This window comes from Anomaloglossus baeobatrachus, chromosome 3 (assembly GCF_048569485.1).
Source record: "Anomaloglossus baeobatrachus isolate aAnoBae1 chromosome 3, aAnoBae1.hap1, whole genome shotgun sequence".
NCBI lineage: Eukaryota > Metazoa > Chordata > Amphibia > Anura > Aromobatidae > Anomaloglossus > Anomaloglossus baeobatrachus.
Genome location: NC_134355.1, coordinates 670,296,519 through 670,323,324, shown reverse-complemented (window position 1 = coordinate 670,323,324; position 26,806 = coordinate 670,296,519). Strand labels below are relative to the sequence as shown.

At 51.0% G+C, this 26,806-nt stretch overlaps 1 protein-coding gene across 1 annotated transcript in view; it reads left to right on the top strand.

Moving 5' to 3' along the window:
* Nucleotides 1-26,806, top strand: part of PKHD1 (PKHD1 ciliary IPT domain containing fibrocystin/polyductin) — an 832,619-nt gene that overhangs the window by 162,030 nt on the left and 643,783 nt on the right. Inside the window, exon 33 of the mRNA XM_075341622.1 lies at nucleotides 24,607-24,835. Within this exon, the coding sequence (XP_075197737.1) occupies nucleotides 24,607-24,835 (229 nt within the window). The remainder of the gene's footprint in view (nucleotides 1-24,606; nucleotides 24,836-26,806) is intronic.

Below are 26,806 nucleotides of genomic sequence, written 5' to 3'. Positions count from 1 at the left end.
GAGAAGGTAGATTGGACACCTCCTAACCTTACCTGCAACTGTCCCTTCTCTCTTCACCAGTCCTTATACAGTCTATGCAACTGTCGCCGATCAGGAACCTTGGACCCTCGAAAGACCCTATAGTAACCCTGACTAGTGAGGGCAGGTGGAGTTCACTAAACCTCACCGCTTCACTAACAACACACCAGGGAAGCAAGGACAAACAGGGGGAAAATAACAATTGTGGCGCCCCTGACCCGGTCAGGCACCACAGAGTATTGCACCCATGCGGGGACAATGCCTCCAGGTAATCTCCAAAGGCCAGGATGAGGTGCACACACAAACACATAGTGACCAGGTCTCCCACACCACTAGAAGGGACCCTTGGGTAACCAGTAGGGGTTAACTTTCAATTCCCAGCAAGGGGTGTGCTCAGAGGCTGGTTGCTAGGAAGCAGGGCAGAGAGGAAGTGAGAGGAGTCGGGAGCTGGAGGTTGAAGTGTGTGGAAGGGAGCAGAGGGTCTCTCGTGTCAGACGGGTCCTGAGGAGTGCAGTAGCTGAAAGCGGGGGAGAAAGGGTACCGTGGGTCGGCCTGAAAGACATCCAGAGAGAGGGGTGGCTGAGTACGGAGATCCTGGTATCCGAGCACGCAAGGGGAAACAGATCCCCAGTACAGGCAGCAAATCATCCAGAGCTGCTTAACCTACAGGTGGGGGGTACTTTATGCCCTCACCACTACTACACAGAGCTCGAGCCAAGCAGCAATCACCAGGCCCATAAGGGGACAGGGCCAGAAGCCATCCCACCAAGGCCACGCTGCCGGCAGACGGGCCAGAGAGAGGGGAGCAGGGTAGTAACAGCTTCCCTGGAGGAGTCCTACCACGCTTCAAGCAAGGGATCCTCCCAAACAAAAAGAGTGCAAGGAGGGCGAGCGGACAGCTACCCTCAGAACGGCCTCCTGGAATTCCTGGTTCCACCTGGTTATCACAGTGTCGCCCGGGCATCTCACCGTGACCTCTAAACAGTGAGTAAACACGTTAAAAGACTTCTTGGACTGTGTTTGAGTCATTCTGCGACCTGTGGTCCCACACACATACACAGGGACCTGGGGCTTGCCTTACTCTCAGGAGGCTATTATACTGACTGCACCCACCATCAGCCCCAGGCATCCCTTAACCTGCAGTGGCGGTCCGCACTGACCGCAATTCTGAGAGTGGCGTCACGACGTATCCCAAAACGAAGGTTCCCTACCTGTGACCAGACCGTCCCATCCCGTGGAGTCCCTAAGGGTAATACACTGCTGCACCGCACCTGTAGGGCTCCACAGATCTGGCGTCACGAACAGGATTAGGACTAGACCTGTTCAGACAGGTGACCGTGTGCCTGAGAGGTCCGACCGCAAAAATTGAACCGCCGCCATATTGCCATCTTCAAAAGCGCGCGCTGCAGCCCGCGCGAGGGAGAAGAGCACCGCCCACGAAGAGGTGTGGCCGCCCCAGAATCCCCACAATTCAGAGAGCGTACTGACCCAGGAAGTGGAAAGGGAGCGCGCAGATTTTTGAAGAAAAATGGACGCTGCAGGAGGTAATGCCCCTGGTCAGGGCGACGCAGCCCAAGCGATGCCAGCCCCCGTCGCGCTGGACGCAGCAGCGCCTGGTGCCGGTGCCGCGGTCGCAGCTGCGCCGGCCGAAATCTCCCCCATAATGCCAGTTTCCTTACTGTATGTCCCAGGAGCGCAATGGCTGCCCCAATACGCCGGTAAAATAGACACGCTGACCGGGTTTAAGAAGAAGATCAACACCCTGCTAGACATGCACGCGATGACTGGTAAGCAGAGGGCCGCTGTGGTGCTGGGACAATTGACTGGAGCAGCAGAATTGGAAGCTGAGTCCTGGACCAATGATGATCGGGGCTCTGTTGAGACCATCTTTGCCAAACTAGCAGCTGCTTTTGAACACCGCACAGAGGGAGAGCTGAGGACGGACTTCTATAACTGCCGTCAGAAGCCCCAAGATAGTATAAGAGACTATGCCCTCAGGCTGCAGGCTGCACTACGGGCTCTCAAGCTGGTGGACCCTGTCAGTGATCAGGAAGGAAACCGGATGATGAAGGAACAATTCTTGCGGGGCCTGCGCTCTCCTGAGGATGGGAAGCAGATGAAGCTGTGGTCCCTGGAACACCCTGACGTGGACTTTGCCATTCTGAAAGACAGGGCAGTGAAAGCACTCCAACCTCCTGTGGACGCAGACCCCGTCGCACCCGCATGGCCTGCCAGTTCCACGGCTGCAGGAGCGGAATCCTCCTCGCAGTCCCTGGTAACTGCAAAAGGACTCAACGCGTCAGCAGAGACTATAAATACACTATCCTCCCAGGTGCAACAGCTCACTAAGGATGTCGCACAAATCCTGAAAGCAATGCAGTTGCCCTCAGACACCAAAGTCCCTCATCGGATCCTGCTAGCTGACAGCCCAGAGGACGTCCCGTGGATGCGGAGGAGAAGAGGTCCTGCGACCCGAGGCAGGAGCAGTGATCGCTATGACTCATCTGGACAACCCATCTGTCGTCGTTGCCAGGAGGCAGGTCACTATGCAAGGGCTTGCCCTTTAAACGAGCCAAACCTGGGGCCGAGGGCCAGTCCTCAGGATTAAGAAGATCAGGCCCAGGTCGCTGCCGTGATCAGTACGTGGGTGGACGTCCTGTCCTGTCCATCGTCCTGGATGGGATCCCTACCCCGGCATTATTGGACACCGGCTCTCAGGTAACCACGATCCCTTATGTCCTGTATCGTAGGTTTTGGTCGGACGACGATCTCCGACCACCGGACCCCTCCCTCACCATCTATGCTGCCAACGGACAACCTATAGACCAGATTGGGGTCAAGGAGGTAACCATAAAGGTGGGAAGGCAGGAAATGAAGGGACAAGGACTGATTGTTGTGGACACTGATATTAGAGAAAGGAACCCGCAAATGATTTTAGGCACTAATGTCATAGAAAATTGCCTAGGGGAAGTGTTGTTGTTGCTTCACCAGATTGTTGAAGGTGCTGAGGGCAGGTCGCAAAGAGCCTTGCAAAAAGAGATCCGAATCATTCTGAGGAAGCAACAGGTAAAACAGACTGGCGGTGAGATTGGTAGTGTACGGGTGATGGATGCTAACCCCATTGTGATACCCCCACGGAGTGAAATGATGATGTGGTGTAGAGCAGCGGTAGGTCTCAGAGGACAAGATTACCAGGCTGTACTAGAGCCCACTCATTCAGACCACTGGCCCACGATTCTGACAGCCAGGGGGGTAGTTGATGTACACAAGGGACGAGTGCCTGTACGAGTGTTGAACTGTGGGGAGGAGGAAGCCAGACTACCAAGGTACGCTACCATAGCCAAACTGTTTACATGCTCAGATGACGCCATAACACCTGTAGGTCCCCTGACACAAGCTGACTCAACAGAGGATGAGACCTCCCAAAAGCAGTTAGAGGACTGGTGCCAGAAACTACACGTGGGGACTGACTCTACACCCGTCTACCAGAAACATGGGGTTTACAGGGTCGTGCAGGAATACGAGCAGGTCTTTAGTAAGAACCCACTAGACTTTGGTAGGATCAAAGGGGTGCAACATCACATACCCACAGGCAGTCATCCTCCCATTAAGGAAAGACATAGGCCTATTCCACCAGCCCATTACCAGCGCACGAAGGACATGCTGAAGGACATGAAGGAGGCAGGAGTCATAAGGGACAGTTGCAGCCCCTGGGCGGCTCCCCTGGTCCTGGTGAGAAAGAAGGATGGCACGATGAGGATGTGTGTGGATTACAGACGGATAAATCAGATAACACACAAGGATGCCTACCCGTTGCCAAGGATAGAGGAATCCCTCGCTGCCTTAAAAACCTCCAACTACTTTTCTACCCTAGATCTTACTAGTGGCTACTGGCAAGTATCTGTAGCAGAGGAAGATCGGGAGAAGACGGCCTTCACCACCCCAATGGGCCTCTGTGAGTTCAACAGCATGCCATTTGGACTCTGCAATGCCCCCGGGACCTTCCAGAGGCTTATGGAATGCTGCCTAGGGCACCTCAACTTTGAGACCGTCCTGCTCTACCTGGATGATGTCATCGTGTACTCCAAGACCTACGAGGACCACCTGAAACACCTGGCTGAAGTCTTTGAAGCGCTATCCCGATATGGAATGAAGCTGAAACCATCCAAGTGCCATTTACTGAAGCCAAAGGTCCAGTACCTAGGTCACGTGGTCAGTGCAGAAGGAGTAGCACCGGACCCAGAGAAGGTCACAGTCATCCAGGAATGGCCCACACCTACCACCGTTCGGGAGGTACGTCAGTTCCTTGGCTTGGTAGGCTACTACAGAAGGTTCATCAAGGGCTACACGAAAATGGCAGTGCCTTTGCAAGAGCTCCTGGTAGGCCACCCAAAGAAGAGAGGAAAGACCTCCGGCCCGCCATTTCACTGGGGAGAAGCAGAAGAACACTCCTTCAGACAAATGAAAGGGGCCTTGACGGGTGAAGAGATCCTAGCCTACCCTGACTACAGTCTACCATTTGTACTGTATACAGATGCCAGTAATGTGGGACTGGGAGCAGTGCTTTCACAGGTGCAGGAAGGCAAAGAGCGTGTGATTGCTTACGCCAGCAGGAAGCTCAGGCCTACTGAAAGAAACCCAGAAAATTATAGCTCATTTAAGCTAGAGTTCCTGGCCATGGTATGGGCTATCACAGAGCGGTTCAAGCACTACCTGGCAGCCACCAAATTCACTGTCTTCACGGACAACAACCCCCTGACCCACTTGGACACTGCTAAATTGGGTGCCATGGAGCAGCGTTGGGTAGCCCGACTGGCGAATTATGACTTTACTGTCAAGTATCGAGCTGGCCGCAAGAACGGCAACGCAGATGCTCTGTCCAGGATGCCTCACCTAGCAGACGAGGGTGAAGATGTAGATGATCTTGAAGAGATTGAGCTGCCAGCGTTCCATCGCCATGGAGCAAAACAGTGTCGGCAGTTGCGTGCCAACCGCCAAGAGGTGACCCTGAACCCACTACCTCACTACAACTGGAAGGAGACCCAGGAAAATGATCCAGCGGTAGGCTTGGTAAAGAAACTGATCAACCAGGCTGGCGCCAGCCTTGACAAAGGAGCCCCACCTGAGGCACAGTACCTATGGAAGGAGAGGGGTCGATTATTCATCTATCAAGACAAACTTTACAGGAGCATCATTGACCCGAGGACGCATGAGAAGGTGTGGCAAGTGATTGTACCACAGAAGGATACGAGGATGGTGCTAGAAGCCTATCACAATGGTGCAGGCCACTTTGGTTGGAAGAAACTGGAGGCCCTACTCAAAGTAAGATTCTACTGGGTGGGCATGAGATCTGCCCTAGAGAAGTGGTGTCGAAACTGCGGGCCCTGCAATCTTAGAAGAAAAGACCAGCCCAGCCAGAGAGCACCACTCCAGCCAATCCAAACTAAACGGCCCCTGGAGATCGTGGCCCTGGACCATGTAACGTTGGCACCCAGCAGACAAGGCTACAACTACGCTCTCACTATGGTTGACCACTACTCCAGATTCCTGGTGGTAGTACCAGTCAAGGACTTGACCGGTCAGACTGCAGCCAAAGCGTTCCAGACACATTTCTGTCGACCACATGGCTATCCAGACCAAGTGCTCACTGACCAAGGACCAGCCTTTGAAGCTGAAGTGTTTAAGGAGTTTTGTAACCTTTACGGCTGCAAGAAGATCCGTACCACACCTTACCATCCTCAGACCAATGGCATGTGTGAGAAAATGAACCACATCATTCTCGACCTTCTGAAGACTCTCCCACTAGAAGAACGAAGTCAGTGGCCAGAAAAACTGCCAGATCTAGTGGACATGTATAACAACATCCCTGTGAGTTCCACGAACTGCACACCGGCATACCTGATGAGGGCCAGACCAGGGAGATTGCCAGTAGATCTGGAAATGGGAGTTGAGACCCCTGAAGACCATCTACAAGGTGCTGATTGGGATTCCAACCGCCAAGCCCAATACAAGAAAGTGCCAGAGTGTGTGGAGCGAAGCCTGACTCAGCAACGTGAGAAACAAGAAAAGGCCTACAATCGAAAAGCACCTGCTGTTCCTTTGATGCCAGGAGATATAGTTCTCAAGAGAAAGAGAAGACATCATAAACTTGACAATCACTGGGAAGAAGAACCCTATACTGTGTTACCATCGACGCTTAGCAATGAAAAGACATGCCTTATCAGCAAAGATGGAGGAAAAACAACAGCTGTCGTTTCTAGAGATCGCCTAAAGAAATGTCCTGAACAACTAAGAACCCCTGAAGAAATTCCCAACCCTTTGCCAGTTCAAGAACCAAAAGAAAAGATGATCCATACTGTACTTGGAGATTTCCCAGCAAGTTGGCCTCAATACAATGGAGCAGTAGTTATTCCAGTCATTACATTCCCTCAATCTAGAGAAGTAAGAGAACCAGAAGAACCTGTTCAGAACCTGGAAGAGCCAAATGTAGCTGAAGCAGAAGACCATGCACTGGTATCAATACCTAGTACACCCATTATTCACATTGAGACACATACATCGGGTGGGAGGACACAACCTCAGACAGATGACAGTATAGTACTGCGTAGATCAACCCGCAGCAACTTTGGTCAGCTCCCATTACGCTATAGAGAAAGTACAGTTTAGTTCAAAGTGACGGTATGAAATGTAATGTTTCACCTGTTTACAGTTAAGTAACGTTTAAGTGAAATGTGCCCACAAGGACTATTGTGAGACCTCTTTAAAATGTTTTCTTTACACTAGTTCACGTGCATTTTAAAAAAAATGGACCACCGGTTATGAACTGGCTTTAACCACAAACTTTTGCATTGTAAAAAGTTACCTCCTTGGTATCAACCACAGAGTCTGCCTGTTGAGGAGCATGGCTCTGCACCAACAAGGGGGCACGCCTGTTTATGGGGCCTGCCCTCCAACACTCGGAAGCGGGTACGCCTGTTTATGGGGCCTACCTTACACCACTCTCCTCAGGAGAGGAAGATTGGAGGAAAGGTCTGGGGAATGTGATGGCCCAGCCCTGGTCACCAAAAGGACCGGCGACCTACCTCCTGGAGGTTTTTGGGTGGGGTTCGGACATGTGGGTGGTTGGTGGTGGAATGGTACCTGGTATGTTTAAATGTAAATAATTGCCCCTGCGTGGGAAAAGTTTGTATTTACCTTTTTCTCTTGTCTTTGCAGCCCGAGGACGTGCTGATGATAACTAAGGGGGAATGTGGCGCCCCTGACCCGGTCAGGCACCACAGAGTATTGCACCCATGCGGGGACAATGCCTCCAGGTAATCTCCAAAGGCCAGGATGAGGTGCACACACAAACACATAGTGACCAGGTCTCCCACACCACTAGAAGGGACCCTTGGGTAACCAGTAGGGGTTAACTTTCAATTCCCAGCAAGGGGTGTGCTCAGAGGCTGGTTGCTAGGAAGCAGGGCAGAGAGGAAGTGAGAGGAGTCGGGAGCTGGAGGTTGAAGTGTGTGGAAGGGAGCAGAGGGTCTCTCGTGTCAGACGGGTCCTGAGGAGTGCAGTAGCTGAAAGCGGGGGAGAAAGGGTACCGTGGGTCGGCCTGAAAGACATCCAGAGAGAGGGGTGGCTGAGTACGGAGATCCTGGTATCCGAGCACGCAAGGGGAAACAGATCCCCAGTACAGGCAGCAAATCATCCAGAGCTGCTTAACCTACAGGTGGGGGGTACTTTATGCCCTCACCACTACTACACAGAGCTCGAGCCAAGCAGCAATCACCAGGCCCATAAGGGGACAGGGCCAGAAGCCATCCCACCAAGGCCACGCTGCCGGCAGACGGGCCAGAGAGAGGGGAGCAGGGTAGTAACAGCTTCCCTGGAGGAGTCCTACCACGCTTCAAGCAAGGGATCCTCCCAAACAAAAAGAGTGCAAGGAGGGTGAGCGGACAGCTACCCTCAGAACGGCCTCCTGGAATTCCTGGTTCCACCTGGTTATCACAGTGTCGCCCGGGCATCTCACCGTGACCTCTAAACAGTGAGTAAACACGTTAAAAGACTTCTTGGACTGTGTTTGAGTCATTCTGCGACCTGTGGTCCCACACACATACACAGGGACCTGGGGCTTGCCTTACTCTCAGGAGGCTATTATACTGACTGCACCCACCATCAGCCCCAGGCATCCCTTAACCTGCAGTGGCGGTCCGCACTGACCGCAATTCTGAGAGTGGCGTCACGACGTATCCCAAAACGAAGGTTCCCTACCTGTGACCAGACCGTCCCATCCCGTGGAGTCCCTAAGGGTAATACACTGCTGCACCGCACCTGTAGGGCTCCACACAATCAAAAGGATATAGCCTGAGCGCAGGAATTCGCCTTGCAGAACCTTCCTCAATGGCGGCCAGGACACAAATGACTTTGTATCTTCAGCAGGGAATGCTGGGATACACCACTATTTACACCTGTGACTACAAAGTGAGTGGAACTGATCACTCAGCAAGAAACTGCTTAGGAACAGCTGCAATTGCAGTCTCCAGACCAAAGACTATCACTGGTCTCTACATGCAGGGAGATGATCATGACTGGAGATGACGGAAGAATCCAGAAAAGTAGTGTGGTGATGGTGCGTTCTAACCAAAAATGGTCAATCTCCTTTATTTATAGGACAATGTGTTGGGCGTCTTATTTTTTAAATTAAGCCATTAGTAAAAAAAACAAACAAAAAAAAGTAAAAAAAACCCTTCAGTTATTACTCACCCCCTTCCATCTCCAAGACACTTCTCAGCAGCTTCAGTCTTCTTTGAAAGGCTGTAGTGGTGACATCATGACTAGTAACTGTAAAGTTCGGGGTCCGTACCGGACACCTAGTGTCCACGCACGAACCCCAAACACGGACTTCTCAGGGACCTCCATGTTACTGTTTGGGTCCGGCCACTCAGATAATGATAGACATTTTTTGGAAAACGAAAAAAAATAAGGAATAAAGCAGGACTGTTTTACTTACCGACCTTCCCCATGGCTGTAACACTACCTCCGGATCCGATCACTGCTTCCGGGTCCCACAATCATCCCAGCTCTGCTACATACTGAAGTCGCAGTGTGACGCCCCTGGACTATAAGGTCATCACAGGGTACTGCACAATCTGCCTTTCCGTGCAGTATTCCACCTCTATCTTTGTTCTGGGTCCTTAACTAAATGGTGTTGCCTCCAACAGTAAATCAAATCCTAGATACACCCTGCACCACACCCACCAGACACACCAGTGGACAGCTTGAGTGGAATAGAGTCGCCCACCTGGGGGGTCGGGAAGGGGAGGTGAGGAGTGTAGTGAGTTGAGTCTGAGAGTTGAAGGAGAGTCGTTGGGAAGTAGCCCTCGAGCTGTGAGGAGCTCAGAGGAAGTCGGGAGTGGTGACCCCTGAAGTAACTGTCTCGGTTGCAGACGATGGTCTGGGCCTAGAGAAGTTGGACCCCCAGTTGCAGGCGATTGTGGCGAGGAGCTTGGACCTGTCAAGGAGAACAGCCGGCAGCCTAGCACTATCACCAGTCCGGGACCGAAGGCACGACTGGGTGCACGGACCCTAGGTCGGGGAGTAGCTTCAGGCAAACCGACAATTCACCTGAGGAGAACGGAGCCTTTATGATATGTTCCCACCCACTCCAGAATTGGGGCATTAGCGCAACGAGGGGGATAGGACTTTCCAAATCCAAAACGATCCAGAAAATCCCAAGCGTGAGCCCTGAGAGCAAGCTCCTATATACTTAGCAATAGTAGGGAGCGGGGCTCGGCTAGTTCCACGCTACTGGGCCATCAAGTTGAAGTTAAACTAAGTTCCAGGAGGCAGGTCACAAATCACCAGGCAGCACCATTGGGGACAGGACCCGGACGAGCTCCCCTCAGTGGCAGCAGTACCCAGAGACTTGGTTTACCCAGTTGTTAGTCTGTGCTTATGAACTGAGTGAGTACGAGAGAGACTCCTGCACCCCACGGCACCACTCACTGAGTCCTGGGGCATCCCCCTACCCGTGGAGGGTTACAACACCTTGCTGCCCCACTTCATCACCCCGGGTACTCCCAGCGGTAACGGCGGAACTCCCCAAATTACCGTACACCACGGGTGGCGTCACGAACTACATATCAATTTCCCTGTAAATATCCCCCTTATATTTGAGTGGGCGCACGACCCCCAGGTCTGGAGACCCTCGAGCCACAGTGAACCCAGATCAAAGCAGCTCGGCTGATTCCACGGGGGCGGCACAGCAGCGCTCGGGGACATTTGAAAATGAGTTGAGGTTACTTGTGGTCACAGGTGGTGTACCGTGGGAACCTCCAGCTGTGACCGCAGGCAAACTCAGTGACATCTGCCTGACGTAATGTTCTCTAATGAAAGTATCTCGAAGACCCAGGATAGTCGTTGCGTCTCGTGTTGATTACGTCGGACCTGGGTGTTTGGGGGAGCTACTATATTGGAGAAAGAGGGTGTTTTTTGTTTTATTTCAAAGAAAGGATTTTTTGAGTGTTTTTGTTATTTCTTTTCACTTACAGATTAGTAATGAGGGTGTGGGGTTAGCCTGCGGGGAGGGCAATAATCATGAGAATCCCCAGGCTGAGAATAATAGCCACCAGCTGTTGACTTTATTATGGCAGGGTATCACAATTGGGGAGAACTGCACATTGTTTTTTAAAATTATTTTACTTTATCGTCGACGGCTAACGCAGAGAGTCCTTAACTGCACCCCAAGCTATAAACCAAGTGTAACACAACAGCAATAGCCATAAATGAAGCGCACACAGGCAGAGTTGAGTTGATTGCTCAGGGAGTTCTCCCCAGCCAACCATCATTCCACGAGGCTCAGGAGATCATCTACATTCTTGCGATCTCTTGGGTAACCCAGCCTTGCACAGATTCAGGTTGTGCAGGGATAAATCGGTCCACGAACATTTTTTCCACCATCGATGGTGGAGAGCAGGTCTCAGGTTGCAGCCATTTTGCACCAGGTGTAGCACGTCAAACATCTGGGATCTGGGAGCCTTAGTTGTAGTGTCGCGGGCGGGGAGGAGGGTGTCAGCACACTACGCTCACCCCCACTGCTCGGGTCCGGCTGCTGCCGCTCAGTGGTGGCTCGAGCGGTGGGCCGGATCCCGGGGGTTTCTCGAGCGGCACTCCTCGCCCGTGAGTGAAAAGGGGATTTTGTTGGGGAGATTGTTTATTGTCCGTGACGCCACCCACGGTTGTGGTGATTGAGTGTACACCACCGCTGCTCTATATGGGGATCCCGGGGATGGTGAGGCGGAGCAGCCAGTTGTTGTGTTGTCCCTCCGTGGGTAGGGGTTGGTGATCCCGGGGCCCGGTGAGGTGCAGGGGCGCAGGGGCAGCGCTGTGCCTTGCGGCACTGAGGTACTCACTCAGCCAGTAAACACGACACAGTTCTCGGTAAACAAACGGCTGGTTGGACGGGTCCCTCGGACGGTTCACGGTGCTGCGGTTCCCTGCAGTTAGCGGTGACGGTCTCTTCCCTGCACCTTTGAAATGTCTGTTTGGTAGCGATGGATTCCCACCGGTTATCCGCTCCCCGACTACAATCTGGGCCGGAGGAGCTCCACACTTTGCCCGCAGGCGCCGGCCCTGGGAAACTGGTGCCTTAGCGGTGGCGGTGTTTCCCCGTTGTGGTTGGACCTTTGCCGTCAATCAGGACTTGCTTGTTGGGAGACAGACGTCCCCTTCACTAACGGATTTGGCAATTTACGGCGACTCCAAGCCTTGCCGGGATCCGAAAGGCCCCTGCCCTGGTGCTGACTGCCCTTTGTATACTGCTCCAGACCCCCGGGCACACAGCCTCCGTGGTCCTTCCAGCAACCTCCAGACAGTCCCAATGCAGACCTTCACCGCCGTCTGCTGACCTTGCTGACTCCGTCTGGGCACACAGCCACAGACTAACTTCAGGCTTTCTGTCACTTCCACTGATGTTTCACTTCACTCTAGCTCCCTCCTGAGCTACACTCTGTTCACCTCCTACTCCTTCCTCTCCCTGGCTGAACTGCCCTACTCTTTCCTGCCTCCAGGGCTGTGAACTCCTTGGTGGGCGGACACCATCCGCCTGGCTCCACCCCCTGGTGTGGACACCAGCCCCTGGAGGAAGGCAACAAGGATTTCTGGCTAGCTGGTGTACCTGCAGGGAATGTGGGGTGCGTGTGGTGTTGTGACCTGTGACCCCTGGCATGCCCAGGGCGTCACATTCCCCCTTAGCAAAACGCAGACCGTCCTCGGGCTGCCCGTCCAACACCGGTTTTATTTTCCTTTTTGTTTTCTGTAAAGCATAAAAGGGTATAACATGGTAAACGGTAACATATATACATTTTTAATGAATCTTCCCTTAACGGGAGGCACATTGCTTAAACGTTGCATAACGGTTTACGGTTACGGTTTCCGCTCTCTCCCACCCAAGCAACCTGGCCCTGATGCTGCCCCTAAAGCCCAGGCAGCACCCCTTGACCCACAGTCCAGCACACGGTACCCGAGCGGGATCTGTCCTTCCCCTCCAGAGGGTAGCCACCGGTTCCTTTGGTGGCTGGGCCCCAGCCTGCTCTGCTGAGGGCCCTCCCTCCAACCTGCCTCTCCGGAGGCGGCATTGCGGAAACGGTAACAGCAAACAACATATTTACAAGCCACTTAACGTTTGTGGGTGCCCTGCAAGTTCACGGGCTTGTCCATGGATAGTTCCCATGCAATAAAACTTTTTAAACGGTCCCCACGGGGACAACGGTGCCGGCTCCAGCCGGTTGCCAATCACAAAGACAATCTGGTTACTTTCACGGTATCATCACTTTTCATCATTTCAAACAAACAAACTGTGGTGGTCCCAACGGGGACTGGACAACGGTGCTCCGCTGCCCTACTCCGATTCTTCTGCTTCATCTGAGGGAGGGGGTGCAGGGCTCACTCTGCTCTCCTGGCTGCCCCGTAGTTTCACATCCAGGGCAAACCACCCCCTCTCTCCGCAGTGTTGGGTGTACCGTACAATGTCTCCCGGCATAAGGTTGCGGCCGGGATGCTCCTCGGGCAGGTGGGCATGCACATCCCGCCGGGCTACAAACACTTCGGCCTCCAGGCCCGGTTCATAGATAAACCCGTAGCCCCGGCGGACATCAAACCGCCTCACCTGCCCCTCGTACAACGGGCCCCGGACACGGAACGTGGCCTGGCGGAGATTCTCTTTCTCCCTTATCGCTGTGGCCACCAGCTCAGCCTTCTTCCGTTCCCTCTCAGCGATCTCCAGGCCCAGCGGTACCGGCTCCCTATCCCAATACGGGGCTGCTGCGAGCTCCGGCGCACGGGTCGGGCCCCGCGGGACATCCTGGACGTTGCCCACTGTCAGGAATCTGGGCGGCGTGTCCCACGGTGTCTTGGCCTTGGGCGCTGCCTGACAGCAACAACCCGGCGCTACCTCAGCCGAGGTGTGGGGGATGGGCATAGGGGCTTTCCGCGGCTTGGCCTTCGGCTCGGAGCGGGTCATCGGCTCCGACTCGGGAAACTTCTCGGGGACTGTCTCTGGTACAACCTTCGGAGCCTTCCATGGCAACACCTCCGGTTTGCTACGGGCTCCGGCTACAGGTCGGTCCGCTGGGGCGGACGGGCTGGGTTTCGCTACCGGTTGCGGTGGTAGCGAACCTAGTGGCGGGGTCACGGCCTCCGAGACGGGTGGCGAGGGAGGCAACGGGGGGAGAGGGCTTGGACCGGGTCCCTCAGCCGCAGTGACCGGTCCCTCGGGGACATAGGGGCGTGGGTCACTCACCCTCCCTTCCTCCGCTTCCTCCTCGCGTCTCCGCACGGTGGCTATAACGTCCGCCATGTCGGTCTCCCACTCCTCCAAGAGGAGCTGCATTTTGACCTGCAGCCTTAAATGGAGCTGTGCGGTCCGGATTTCCACCCACGCTGCGGTTCCCGGCGCGGGGGCCACGGTGTTTCGGAACGGCATCCACATGGTGATTTCTTCTTCCAGGAACGGAGTGACTGCAGGGTCCTGGCGTCCCTGCTTTTATAGCCGCGGCTACATGCAGCTAGCCGCCATCGCGTCCCCCTTAGCTTCTTTCCGGCCACTCCCCTCCCGGGGCGGAGTTCTGGCCTTCGCGCCTCGGCTGCTCGAGAAGACGCTCGAGCGGGAACTTTTCGCGCCAAAGATGGCGGCTTCTGAAATTTTTCTGCCGGATATCTCCGGCGGTCACAAGGCGCACCCCTACCAAACGGCAGAGCGGTAAGATCCTGTTCGTGACGCCAAGTTGTCGCGGGCGGGGAGGAGGGTGTCAGCACACTACGCTCACCCCCACTGCTCGGGTCCGGCTGCTGCCGCTCAGTGGTGGCTCGAGCGGTGGGCCGGATCCCGGGGGTTTCTCGAGCGGCACTCCTCGCCCGTGAGTGAAAAGGGGATTTTGTTGGGGAGATTGTTTATTGTCCGTGACGCCACCCACGGTTGTAGTGATTGAGTGTACACCACCGCTGCTCTATATGGGGATCCCGGGGATGGTGAGGCGGAGCAGCCAGTTGTTGTGTTGTCCCTCCGTGGGTAGGGGTTGGTGATCCCGGGGCCCGGTGAGGTGCAGGGGCGCAGGGGCAGCGCTGTGCCTTGCGGCACTGAGGTACTCACTCAGCCAGTAAACACGACACAGTTCTCGGTAAACAAACGGCTGGTTGGACGGGTCCCTCGGACGGTTCACGGTGCTGCGGTTCCCTGCAGTTAGCGGTGACGGTCTCTTCCCTCCACCTTTGAAATGTCTGTTTGGTAGCGATGGATTCCCACCGGTTACCCGCTCCCCGACTACAATCTGGGCCGGAGGAGCTCCACACTTTGCCCGCAGGCGCCGGCCCTGGGAAACTGGTGCCTTGGCGGTGGCGGTGTTTCCCCGTTGTGGTTGGACCTTTGCCGTCAATCAGGACTTGCTTGTTGGGAGACAGACGTCCCCTTCACTAACGGATTTGGCAATTTACGGCGACTCCAAGCCTTGCCGGGATCCGAAAGGCCCCTGCCCTGGTGCTGACTGCCCTTTGTATACTGCTCCAGACCCCCGGGCACACAGCCTCCGTGGTCCTTCCAGCAACCTCCAGACAGTCCCACTGCAGACCTTCACCGCCGTCTGCTGACCTTGCTGACTCCGTCTGGGCACACAGCCACAGACCAACTTCAGGCTTTCTGTCACTTCCACTGATGTTTCACTTCACTCTAGCTCCCTCCTGAGCTACACTCTGTTCACCTCCTACTCCTTCCTCTCCCTGGCTGAACTGCCCTACTCTTTCCTGCCTCCAGGGCTGTGAACTCCTTGGTGGGCGGACACCAACCGCCTGGCTCCACCCCCTGGTGTGGACACCAGCCCCTGGAGGAAGGCAACAAGGATTTCTGGTTAGCTGGTGTACCTGCAGGGAATGTGGGGTGCGTGTGGTGTTGTGACCTGTGACCCCTGGCTTGCCCAGGGCGTCACAGTAGTACACTTTCCTTGGTTCTCCAGTAAGGTATGAAGCTAGGACCTCTGCCCATTGCCCTGGGGGCAGTTTCTCCCTGTCTGCCATCCTCTCAAAGACTCAAAGAAGACAGCTTCAGCATCCAATGATGATAATCTTGCTCTATTGTGGCTTCACAAATATAGAAACATCAGCTCCATTTTGACTCCTAGTTTAAGTCCACGTGGAGAGATCTTAAAATTGCTGTCAGGAGAAGCCTCCTTCAGATATGAGAGACCCGAAGCAGTTTATAAAGAAGAATCCAAAGTTCCAGTTCCAAGTTATAGCAAGCTATTGATTGCAGTTATTTATTCCAAAGGGTAAAGAGTGAGCAACCTAATATTAAGTTGAGGGTCCCAGCAATTTTTTCCGGCCCATTTTGGGGGTCAATCTTACCAGCTTCCGCCAGCATCTTCACAAGGTCTTTTGCTTTTGTTCTTGGGTTGATATACACATGTCTGACCAAAGCACATTCATCTCTGGTACACAGAACCCATCTCCTTCCTGAGTGGTATGATGGCTGCACATTCCCATCTTGTTTGTACTTGCAAATAATTGTTTGTACAGATGAGCGAGGCACTTTCAGGTATCTGGAAATTGCACCCAAGGATGAACCAGACTTGGGCAAGTCCATAATTCTCTTTCTGAGATCTTGGCTGATTTCTTTTCACTTTCCTATGATGATACACAAAGAAGCCGTGTGTTTCAGGTGTGCATTACAATACATCACAGGTGTGTCTCTAAATAACTCAGATGTTGGCCTAACCACTAGCCTTTGCCGGATGCCACAGATCTGCTACCTCTCTGGTACTCTTGACCTCCATATCGATATCGCGCCGCCCAAAAACCGAATGGTATGAATTAAACATGACGCTATAAAGCAACAAATCACACAAAGGAAACAATATTTCAGAGTGTTTCCTACGCGAAGCCCCCCTTCTTCTTACACCATTATTATAATAGGGCAAAATATTTTCCTAAGAAAACATCTCCATAAAATATTAATAATGCGAACCTGTGAGCGTCATCGGCAGCTGGGCTCACGACAAAAGAATTATCAGTCAAGGAAATCTCCTGTCATCTCTGCAGCATGTGATGATATGAAAAAGACCCGGCTGCCAACGAACGCCGAGCGCAGCACCGCAGCAGATATGCAAAATATTTCTAATCCCATTGTTTTCCAGCTGTCTGCATCCCGACCACAAGAGGTCGGATCGTTCCCACTCCATCTGGACAGAAACGTCTCTGCAGGAGCCGAGGAAACTGTCAGGCGAGCGGAGAAGGACAGTGGTAAATAGCAGGAGCAGCTACACTTATACCATCCGAGCCAGCGGGAAATGAACCACTGATCAATAAAGTGCAAGGAAATAATGATTTTTTTATTGTATTTTTTTTAATGCAAAATCCTTTTAAACAATAGCTAAAAAATCGAGTAGAGAAGTAGCAAATGTTTAAGAGACAAAATTCATCTACAGGAGAGAGAACCCTGCACATAAGAGCTGACACTCTACAGGAGAGAGGACCCTGCACATAAGAGCTGACACTCTACAGGAGAGAGAACCCTGTACATAAGAGCTGACACTCTACAGGAGAGAGGACCCTGCACATAAGAGCTGACACTCTACAGGAGAGAGAACCCTGCACATAAGAGCTGACACTCTACAGGAGAGAGGACCCTGCACATAAGAGCTGACATTCTACAGGAGAGAGGACCCTGCACATAAGAGCTAACACTCTACAGGAGAGAGGACCCTGCACATAAGAGCTGACACTCTACAGGAGAATGGACCCCGCACATAAGAGCTAACACTCTACAGGAGAGAGGACCCTGCACATAAGAGCTGACACTCTACAGGAGAATGGACCCCGCACATAAGAGCTAACACTCTACAGGAGAGAGGACCCTGCACATAAGAGCTGACACTCTACAGGAGAGAGGACCCTGCACATAAGAGCTGACACTCTACAGGTGAGACAACCCTGCACATAAGAGCTGACACTCTACAGGAGAGAGGACCCTGCACATAAGAGCTGACACTCTACAGGAGAGAGGACCCTGCACATAAGAGCTGACACTCTACAGGAGAGAGGACCCCGCACATAAGAGCTAACACTCTACAGGAGAGAGGACCCTGCACATAAGAACTGACACTCTACAGGAGAATGGACCCCGCACATAAGAGCTAACACTCTACAGGAGATAGAACCCTGAACATAAGAGCTGACACTCTACAGGAGGGAGAGAGGAACCTGCACATAAGAGCTGACACTCTACAGGAGAGAGGACCCTGCACATAAGAGCTGACACTCTACAGGAGAGAGAGGACCCTGCACATAAGAGCTGACACTCTACAGGAGAGAGGACCCTGCACATAAGAGCTGACATGCTACAGTGGAGAGGACCTTGCAGAGAAGAGCTGACACTCTACAGGAAAGAGGATCCTGCACATAAGAGCTGACACTCTACAGGAGTGAGGACCTTGCACATAAGAGCTGACACTCTACAGGAGAGAGGACCCTGCACATAAGAACTGACACTCTACAGGAGAGAGGACCCTGCACAGAAGAGCTGACACTCTACAGGAGAGAGGACCCTGCACATAAGAGCTGACACTCTACAGGAGAGAGAACCCTGCACATAAGAGCTGACACTCTACAGGAGTGAGGACCTTGCACATAAGAGCTGACACTCTACAGGAGAGAGGACCCTGCACATAAGAACTGACACTCTACAGGAGAGAGGACCCTGCACAGAAGAGCTGACACTCTACAAAAGAGAGAACCCTGCACATAAGAGCTGACACTCTACAGGAGAGAGGACCCTGCACATAAGAGCTGACACTACAGGAGAGCGGACTCTGCACATAAGAGCTGACACTCTACAGGAGAGAGGACTCTGCACATAAGAGCTGACACGCTACAGGAGAGAGGACTCTGCACATAAGAGCTGACACTCTACAGGAGAGAGAGCTCTGCACATAAGAACAGCCACTCTACAGAAGAGAGAGGATCCTGCACAGAAGAGCTGACACTCTACAAGAGAGAGGACCCTGCACATAAGAGCTGACACTCTACAGGAGAGAGAGGACACTGTACATAAGAGCAGACACTCTACGGGAGAGAGAGGACACTGCACATAAGAGCTGACACGCTACAGGAGAGAGGACCCTGCACATAAGAGCTGACACTTTACAGGAGAGAGGACGCTGCCCATAAGAGCTGACACTACAGAAGAGAGGACTCTGCACATAAGAGCTGACACTCTACAGGAGAGAGGACCCTGCACATAAGAGCTGACACTCTACAGGAGAGAGGATCCTGCACATAAGAGCTGACACGCTACAGGAGAGAGGACCCTGCACATAAGAGCTGACACTCTACAGGAGAGAGAACCCTGCACATAAGAGCTGACACTCTACATGAGAGAGGATCCGCACATAAGAGCTGACACTCTACAGGAGAGAGGACTCTGCACATAAGAGCTGACACTCTACAGGAGAGAGGACCCTGCACATAAGAGCTGACACTACAGGAGAGAGGACCCTGCACATAAGAGCTCACACTCTACAGGAGATAGAACCCTGCACATAGGAGCTGACACTCTACAGGAGAGAGGAACCTGCACATAAGAGCTGACACTCTACAGGAGAGAGGACCCTGCACATAAGAGCTGACACTCTACAGGAGAGAGGACTCTGCACAGAAGAGCTGACATTCTACAGGAGATAGAACCCTGCACATGCACATAAGAGCTGACACTCTACAGGAGAGACAACCCTGCACATAAGAGCTGACACTCTACAGGAGAGAGGATCCTGCACATAAGAGCTGACACTCTACAGGAGAGAGAACCCTGCACATAAGAGCTGAAACTCTACAGGAGAGAGGACCCTGCACATAAGAGCTGACACTCTACAGGAGAGATGACCCTGAACATAAGAGCTGACACTCTACAGGAGAGAGAACCCTGCACATAAGAGCTGACACTCTACAGGAGAGAGGACCCTGCACATAAGAGCTGACACTCTACAGGAGAGATGACCCTGAACATAAGAGCTGACACTCTACAGGAGAGAGGACCCTGCACATATGAGCTGACACTCTACAGGAGAGAGGACCCTGAACATAAGAGCTGACACTTTTAATTTTAAGGTTTTTACACAGAGGAAACATCAGACATAAATCCCACTGGTAGGGGAGGGGAATCTAGGGAGGAAAAAGCTCATCTAAACCATGGGACATAGGGTAAATGACATACGCAGAGCACAAAGTGAGAGGAACATCAATTAGGTTATTTAAATATGTATACATATTATAGTGAAGAAACATCAAAAATCACACTGGATGAATATACAAAAATCACAGCATAAGCTTACCCATGGTAGATGAGAGAAGTCGTCCCAGAGACACCTAGCAACCCAATGCGCGTTTCGCCTGGTGGCTTTCCTGTATTTTTGAATAAAACTACTGTATATATCTTTTTAGTGGATTTGTTACTCCAATTCTTTGTTGTTGTTGTCATGGTCTATGAGAGTATATTTTTTAGAGGAATAAATAATGCCATAACCCCCTTCTTTTGGCATATTTCTGGCCCTGTGGTACTGATGCTTGATGAATTGTCTATTGAGAGGGTTTCGGAGGACTATACATTACTGGGGAGGGCTGGGAGGACTATATATCATTGGGGAGGGCTGGGAGGACTATACATCATTAGGGAGGGCTGGGTGGACTATACATCACTGGGGAGGGTCTGGGAGCACTATACATCATTAGGTAGAGCTGGGAGGACAATAGATCACTGAGGAGGGCTGGGAGGACTATAGATCACTGGGGAGGGCTGGGAGGACTATACATCACTGGGGAGGGCTGGGAGGACTATACATCACTGGGGAGGGCTGGGAGGACTATACATCACTGGGGAGGGCTGGGAGGACTATACATCACTGGGGAGGGCTGGGAGAACTATACATAACTGGGGAGGGCTGGGAGGATTATTCATCACTGGGGAAGGCTGGGAGGACTATTCATCACTGGGGAGGACTGGGAGGACTATAGATCACTATGGAGGGCTGGGAGGATTATACATCACTGGGGAGGGCTGGGAGGATTATACATCACTGGGGAGGGCTGAGAGGACTATACATCATTGGGGATGGCAGGTTGGAATATACATCACAGGGAAGTGCTGGGAGGACTATACATCACTGGATAGGGCTGGGAGGACTATACATCACTGGAGAGGGCTGAGAGGACTATACATCATTGGGGAGGGCTGGGAGGACTATACATCACTGGGGAGGGCTGGGAGGACTATACATCACTGGGGAGGGCTGGGAAGACTATACATCACTGGGGAGGGCTGGGGGGACTATATATCACTGGGAAGTGCTGGGAGGACTATACATCACTGGAGAGGGCTGGGAGGACTATACATCACTGGGGAGGGCTGGGAAGACTATACATCACTGGGGAGGGCTGGGAGCATTATACATCACTGGGGAGGGCTGGGAGGACTATTCATCACTGGGGAAGGCTGGAAGGACTATAGATCACTGGGGAGGGCTGAGAGGACTATAGATCACTGGGGAGGGCTGAGAGGACTATACATCACTGGGGAGGTCTGGGAGGACTATTCATCACTGGGGAAGGCTGGAAGGAGAATAGATCACTAGGGAGGGCTGGGAGGATTATACATCACTGGGGAGGGCTGAGAGGACTATACATCACTGGGGAGGGCTGGGAGGACTATACATCACTGGGGAGGGCTGGGAGGACTATTCATCACTGGGGAAGGCTGGAAGGAGAATAGATCACTGGGGAGGGCTGGGAGGACTATAGATCACTAGGGAGGGCTGGGAGGATTATACATCACTGGAGAGGGCTGGGAGGACTATACATCACTGGGGAGGACTATTCATCACTGGGGAAGGCTGGAAGGACTATAGATCACTGGGGAGGACTGGGAAGACTATAGATCACTAGGGAGGGCTGGGAGGATTATACATCACTGGGGAGGGCTGAGAGGACTATACATCATTGGGGATGGCAGGTAGGACTATACATCACTGGAAAGTGCTGAGAGGACTATACATCACTGGGAATAAACAATTACAAAAAAACATCAGTAAAGATGCATGTGACAAGCAAGCACACCTCTGACAATGATTTTAATTTTTTTTTCCTCTACAAAAATATTGTACTCTTACCTCTGCTTTCTACTGCAGTAAGGAGAAAAAATATGTGTAATTCAAATACAGCAGGACAGAGCAGTTATATCATATCAATGGTGAATCATACTTACACTAGCACCTTTAAAAGTTCTCTTCCCCCTATTAATTGAATCTCAGTATTATTCTCACACTAATTCTCTCACTTTTTTCACTATTGTACTTATTCAACACATTACTATCTGCAGTATTTGCCATATTTGTTGGCCTTTCTCTTCCTATCTCTATTGATGAGCTGTGAGCTTTGATGCATTTTCACTCTACTGAATCAACCTAACTGCTGCATTCCCTAACCCGGCTTTTATACAGGCTATGATATTACTTTTGATTGTCTGTGCTTTACCATGTGATGTGATGTGATAGTGTGCCGCCCCCATGCTAGCAGCCGGCGCTGCTCGGGTCCGGGCCTTCAGGGGAGGTGGTGCGAGGGTCTCCGGAATTGGAGGTCTTGCGGACACGCCGAATAAATGGGGGGACGTAGATGTACGGGCTACGCCGTAGTAAGTTCGTGACGCCACCCACGGTGCGTGGTGAGTTGGGGGCACCACCGCTGCAGTTATGGGGCACCCGGGGGAGATGTTGTGCAGCAAGTTGTTAACCCCTCCGTGGGCAGGGATGATGGCCAAGGGGCCCGGTGACTCGGTGCAGGGGATAGCGACCGCAGGGGGTGCTGGTGTACACACTGTTAGTAAAACACACAAGTCTCTGGTAAACCAAGGTGATGGTGGCCGGTGCCGCAGTCGATTGCGTTCAGGTCCCCCACCCGGCTGGTGGTCTTTATCTTTTTCCTGCACTGCTTTGTGTAAGGTGGACGTTCCTAGTGTGAAACTCAGGAGTCCGCTCCCGGCTGGATGTGGCCTAAGGAGCCGTGCCCGCAGATGCTGGCCTGTGGGATCCATGGGCCCTGGCAGTGACCTCTTATCCCTAATCGGTGGGCTGTTGTCTTCTATGAGGGACTTTGGGTGGGACAGGACCTCTAGTCCTAACGTCAATCGGTTAATTAACCAGTCCGCTTGGTTCCGGTTTCTGGCTTCAGGGTCCGAGTACCACCCTTTGTGCTACGGTTTCCGAGTCAGTTCCCCGGGTCGGTACCGGCGGGCTACAACCCTGTCCCGGTCCACCTTGGTTCCACCGAGCCGTCTTCCCAACTCCTGCTGACGGAGACCACCGTCTGCCTCCTAGCCAGTGGCACCAGGGCTCTTACCCTGGTACCGTTCAACTTGAACTTTCCTGCTGGAGCGACCCCTAGGTCCAGCCCACACTCCTCTCCAAACTGAACTTCAGACTCAATCTAAAAAACTCCCACTGTTTTCCCGCCCTGGGCTGTCTAGACCCCTGGGTGGGCGTGTCCCAACCGCCTGGTCACGCCCACTGGTGTGTCTATCTTTCCCTAAGGGGGGGTGACTAGGGTTTCTGGTTGGCTGTGTGTTTCCTAGTGAGGGAACGGTGTAATGCAGGGGCCTAACTGTGACTACCTGGTTTTGCAAGGGCATCACAATAGCCACAAGGCAGTATGGGAAAGCTCATGCGGTGGCCCCTAAGGACATGGGAGCACTTACTTACTGATGTAATCTTTTACAACGTGTATAATGGTAGAGGTCTTTTTTTTTTGGGGTAATTCACTCTAATCAATTTGCAAATTGTTTGAATTCACCAGGACCTATGGTATATATATGTGCCATATCCAAAATATGATACACAAACCAGATTCACAACAAATTGAATCACTAATATTTTATGAATAAAAATAATTAAAATTAAGGGATTAAATTATGCCTTAAATTGTGGCTAGACCTGTGGATTGTAATAGATTTTTTTTTTCCCTATCACATTTTGTCACGCTTGCCGGGTAAGAGAAGAGTGGCGGGAGTGTTCATACCTAGGTGCGTCTGACATGCAACAAAACAAAACTAACAAAAGGGACACAATAACAGTGGGGGGCTCTGGAACTAGTGACAGTGGACAGTAGTACACCTCTCACCCTCACCTGCAGCTGTCCCTACTCTCCTAGCCAGTCCCTGTACAGTCTCAGGAACCTGAGACCCTGAAAAGACCCTATAGATGCCCTGGCTAGTGAGGTGCAGGTGAGGTTTACTAGACCCCACCACTGCACTAACCAGACACACGGTAAGGTAAGACAAACAGAGAGGGAAAGCAACAAAAGGATAAAACCTGAGAGCAGGAAACTTCCTCAGCAGAACCTTCCTCCAAGGCGGCCGGAGACCAAATTACTTTGTATCTTCAGCAGGGATTGCTGGGATACACCACTAATTAAACCTGAAGGGGCATGACTACAAAGCTACTGCAGCTGACACACTCAGCTAGGAACTGCTTGGTAAAGCTGCAAGAGAAAAACTGATATTTAACCACTTCAGTACTAAGAAAAACAAAACACATTTAATTGTAGAGAGCCATATGAGAGGCACAAGTCCAAAGGCTGTCACTGGTCTCAACATGCAGGGAAACGATTGTGACACATTTTCTGCAGCTCCTGCCACATAGGTGACTTTTTTTTTTATTTCACAGATTCCAGTAGGGTAGGGGTTTTGATGAGGGTGGGGTTCACTGTCTCTGGTCTCTGACATAGCTCTGGGGGGAGAGCTCTGTGTCTCAGAGTTTCAGCAATTCTCTTTCGCCCCAACTGCCTTACAGAAAGAGGCAGTTGGTGTGAAAAAAAATTGCTGAAACTCTGAGACACAGAGCATACTTTATATTTTTGTATATGAGAATTGTTATAATTTTTTTTTTTAGCTTTTTATATATTTTATGTTTATGGCTTAGTATTTCTATTGAAAAGTCTTTCAGGGAATCGGGAGCAGCTGCCGCACAGATTCCCTGTGAATATTTCATTAATCTGAATTATTTACTTTCACCTTGGCAGGTTCCTGGACCTTCCTGTGTGACTTGATGTTCGAGGCCGGGGCACGGTGCCATGAGAAACGCAGCACGTTCATTCACTGTGATGTCACCGTGCGAGTGGGAGCCCGGCTGGTGACAAGCGCTTTGGCTTACCTCCATATTTGTCATTGTAACTGGGAGAACGATGCCCGTCCTGTGCCAACTGACAATGGCACCGCGCATGTAACTCACATCACTGGGCTATTTATCAGGTATGCCAAGGTACACCAAATACTGGGCATTGTAGTCCGACCCATCTTCTATCCAGAGTTTGGATTTCAGCCGGGGACCGGGTGCACTGTGATATTAGTTTCCAATTAATGCCAAAAAAGTTTCTAGAAGAGCAAAATCTTTCAATACAGAGTTATATGTAATCATATGATATTAGATAGGATTCCATCCACTCCAAAAATACTGTCAAGGTTAATAATGTATACCTACTAATTTTTAGAGAATTTCCCTTTTTTTTTACTATATTTTAATATAATATAATTTTTAATATATTTTTGGAGCTTCAAAATATCTGCATGAGCAAATTAGGACTTTATGTTTTATATATACTGTATATATATACTTACCGAATATATACTATATATACTGTGTGTGTGTATATATTATATATATATATATATATATATATATATATATATATTTTTTTTTATTTTTTTTTTATTATTATTATTTTTATTTATTTATTTATTTTAAATGTTGACAATGTTTTATTTTTTCATATATCACAATATTTATTAAAAATAAAATTATTAATCCTGCAATTTCCACACTGCTGACCACAGGGGCTATTTAGACTCGTACTTCCTGTCCTTTCAGAAGGAGTTTTCAGCACTTTCTTAATCAGCAAAGGCAGGATTACATTGACAGGTTTATGCACAGCTGATAATATAGAATCCAACATTCACAATAGATGATCTCACAGCTCACCTCCTCCCCCTCCTGTAAAATGTCAAATAACACCTCAATATACAGTAGATAGCACAAGATATACTATTCACAATATGTGATGTCACAGCTCACCTCCAACCTTTCTGTACAGTGACTGATAATACCTTTATATCCAGTAGATAACATCATTCACAAGGGGTAATATCACAGCTCACCTCCCTCACCTGTTCAATGACTGATAATACATATATACACTAGGTATCAAAGGATCTACCATTCAGAATAGGTGATGCCCCGGCTCACCTCCTTCTCATGTATAATCACTGATAATATCTCTATGTACAGTTGATAACTCAGGATCCACCATTCACAATGGATGATATCACAGCTCACCTCCTTTCCCTCCTGTACAATAACTCGTAACTAGAGTTGAGCGGATGGCTAATAATCCGGGGCCGGCGTATCAGTGTCGGGTTAAACAAGATGTCCGATCCGATATCTGTAGTGGTGGGGGGGGGGGTGGAGAGAGAGGAGAGAGAGAGAGAGAGAGAGGAGAGAGAGGAGAGAGAGAAAGAGACAGAGAGAGAGATGTTTTTTTGTTAATGTTTTAGGAATTGCCGAATCCGGATCGTGCTCCCGGAATCCCGCGTCCGGGTCGTCCCTGGATAGAACACTGAGACCGCGCGGATCGGGACTTTTACAGTCCGGGTCCGCTCAACACTACTCGTAACACCTCTATATACAATACATCACACAGGATCTATCATTCACAATAGGTGATATCACAGCTCACCTCCTCCTCCGATACAGTGACTGATAACACATCTATATAGAGTAGATAAGACAGGATCCACAATAATAGTTGATGTCACAGGTCACCTCCTCCCCTTCCTGTACAGTGACTGATAACACATCTATACACAGTAGATAACACAGGATCTCCTCCCTCCTCCTCCCTTCACAATGACCTTTGTCCTGCTCATTAGATACTTCAATGATCATTGTGGCTATTGTACATGCGAATTTCTTAATACATCAGGACGTTATAGTTTAAAAAAAAACCAAAAAATAACAGTGTTCAGGATAAAAATTGCAAGATTTCTATTTATTTTTTTAATGCAAATTGTGATATAGAAAAAAAAACATTATCAAAAGTATAACATGTTGACTACCTCCAGTGACCACTAGGTGGAGCTCACTGCATACGGATCATAGATTGGCTTCACTGATATAACTGTACACAGTAAGCATATGTTTATTCTTGTTCTGCCATGTTGGCACTG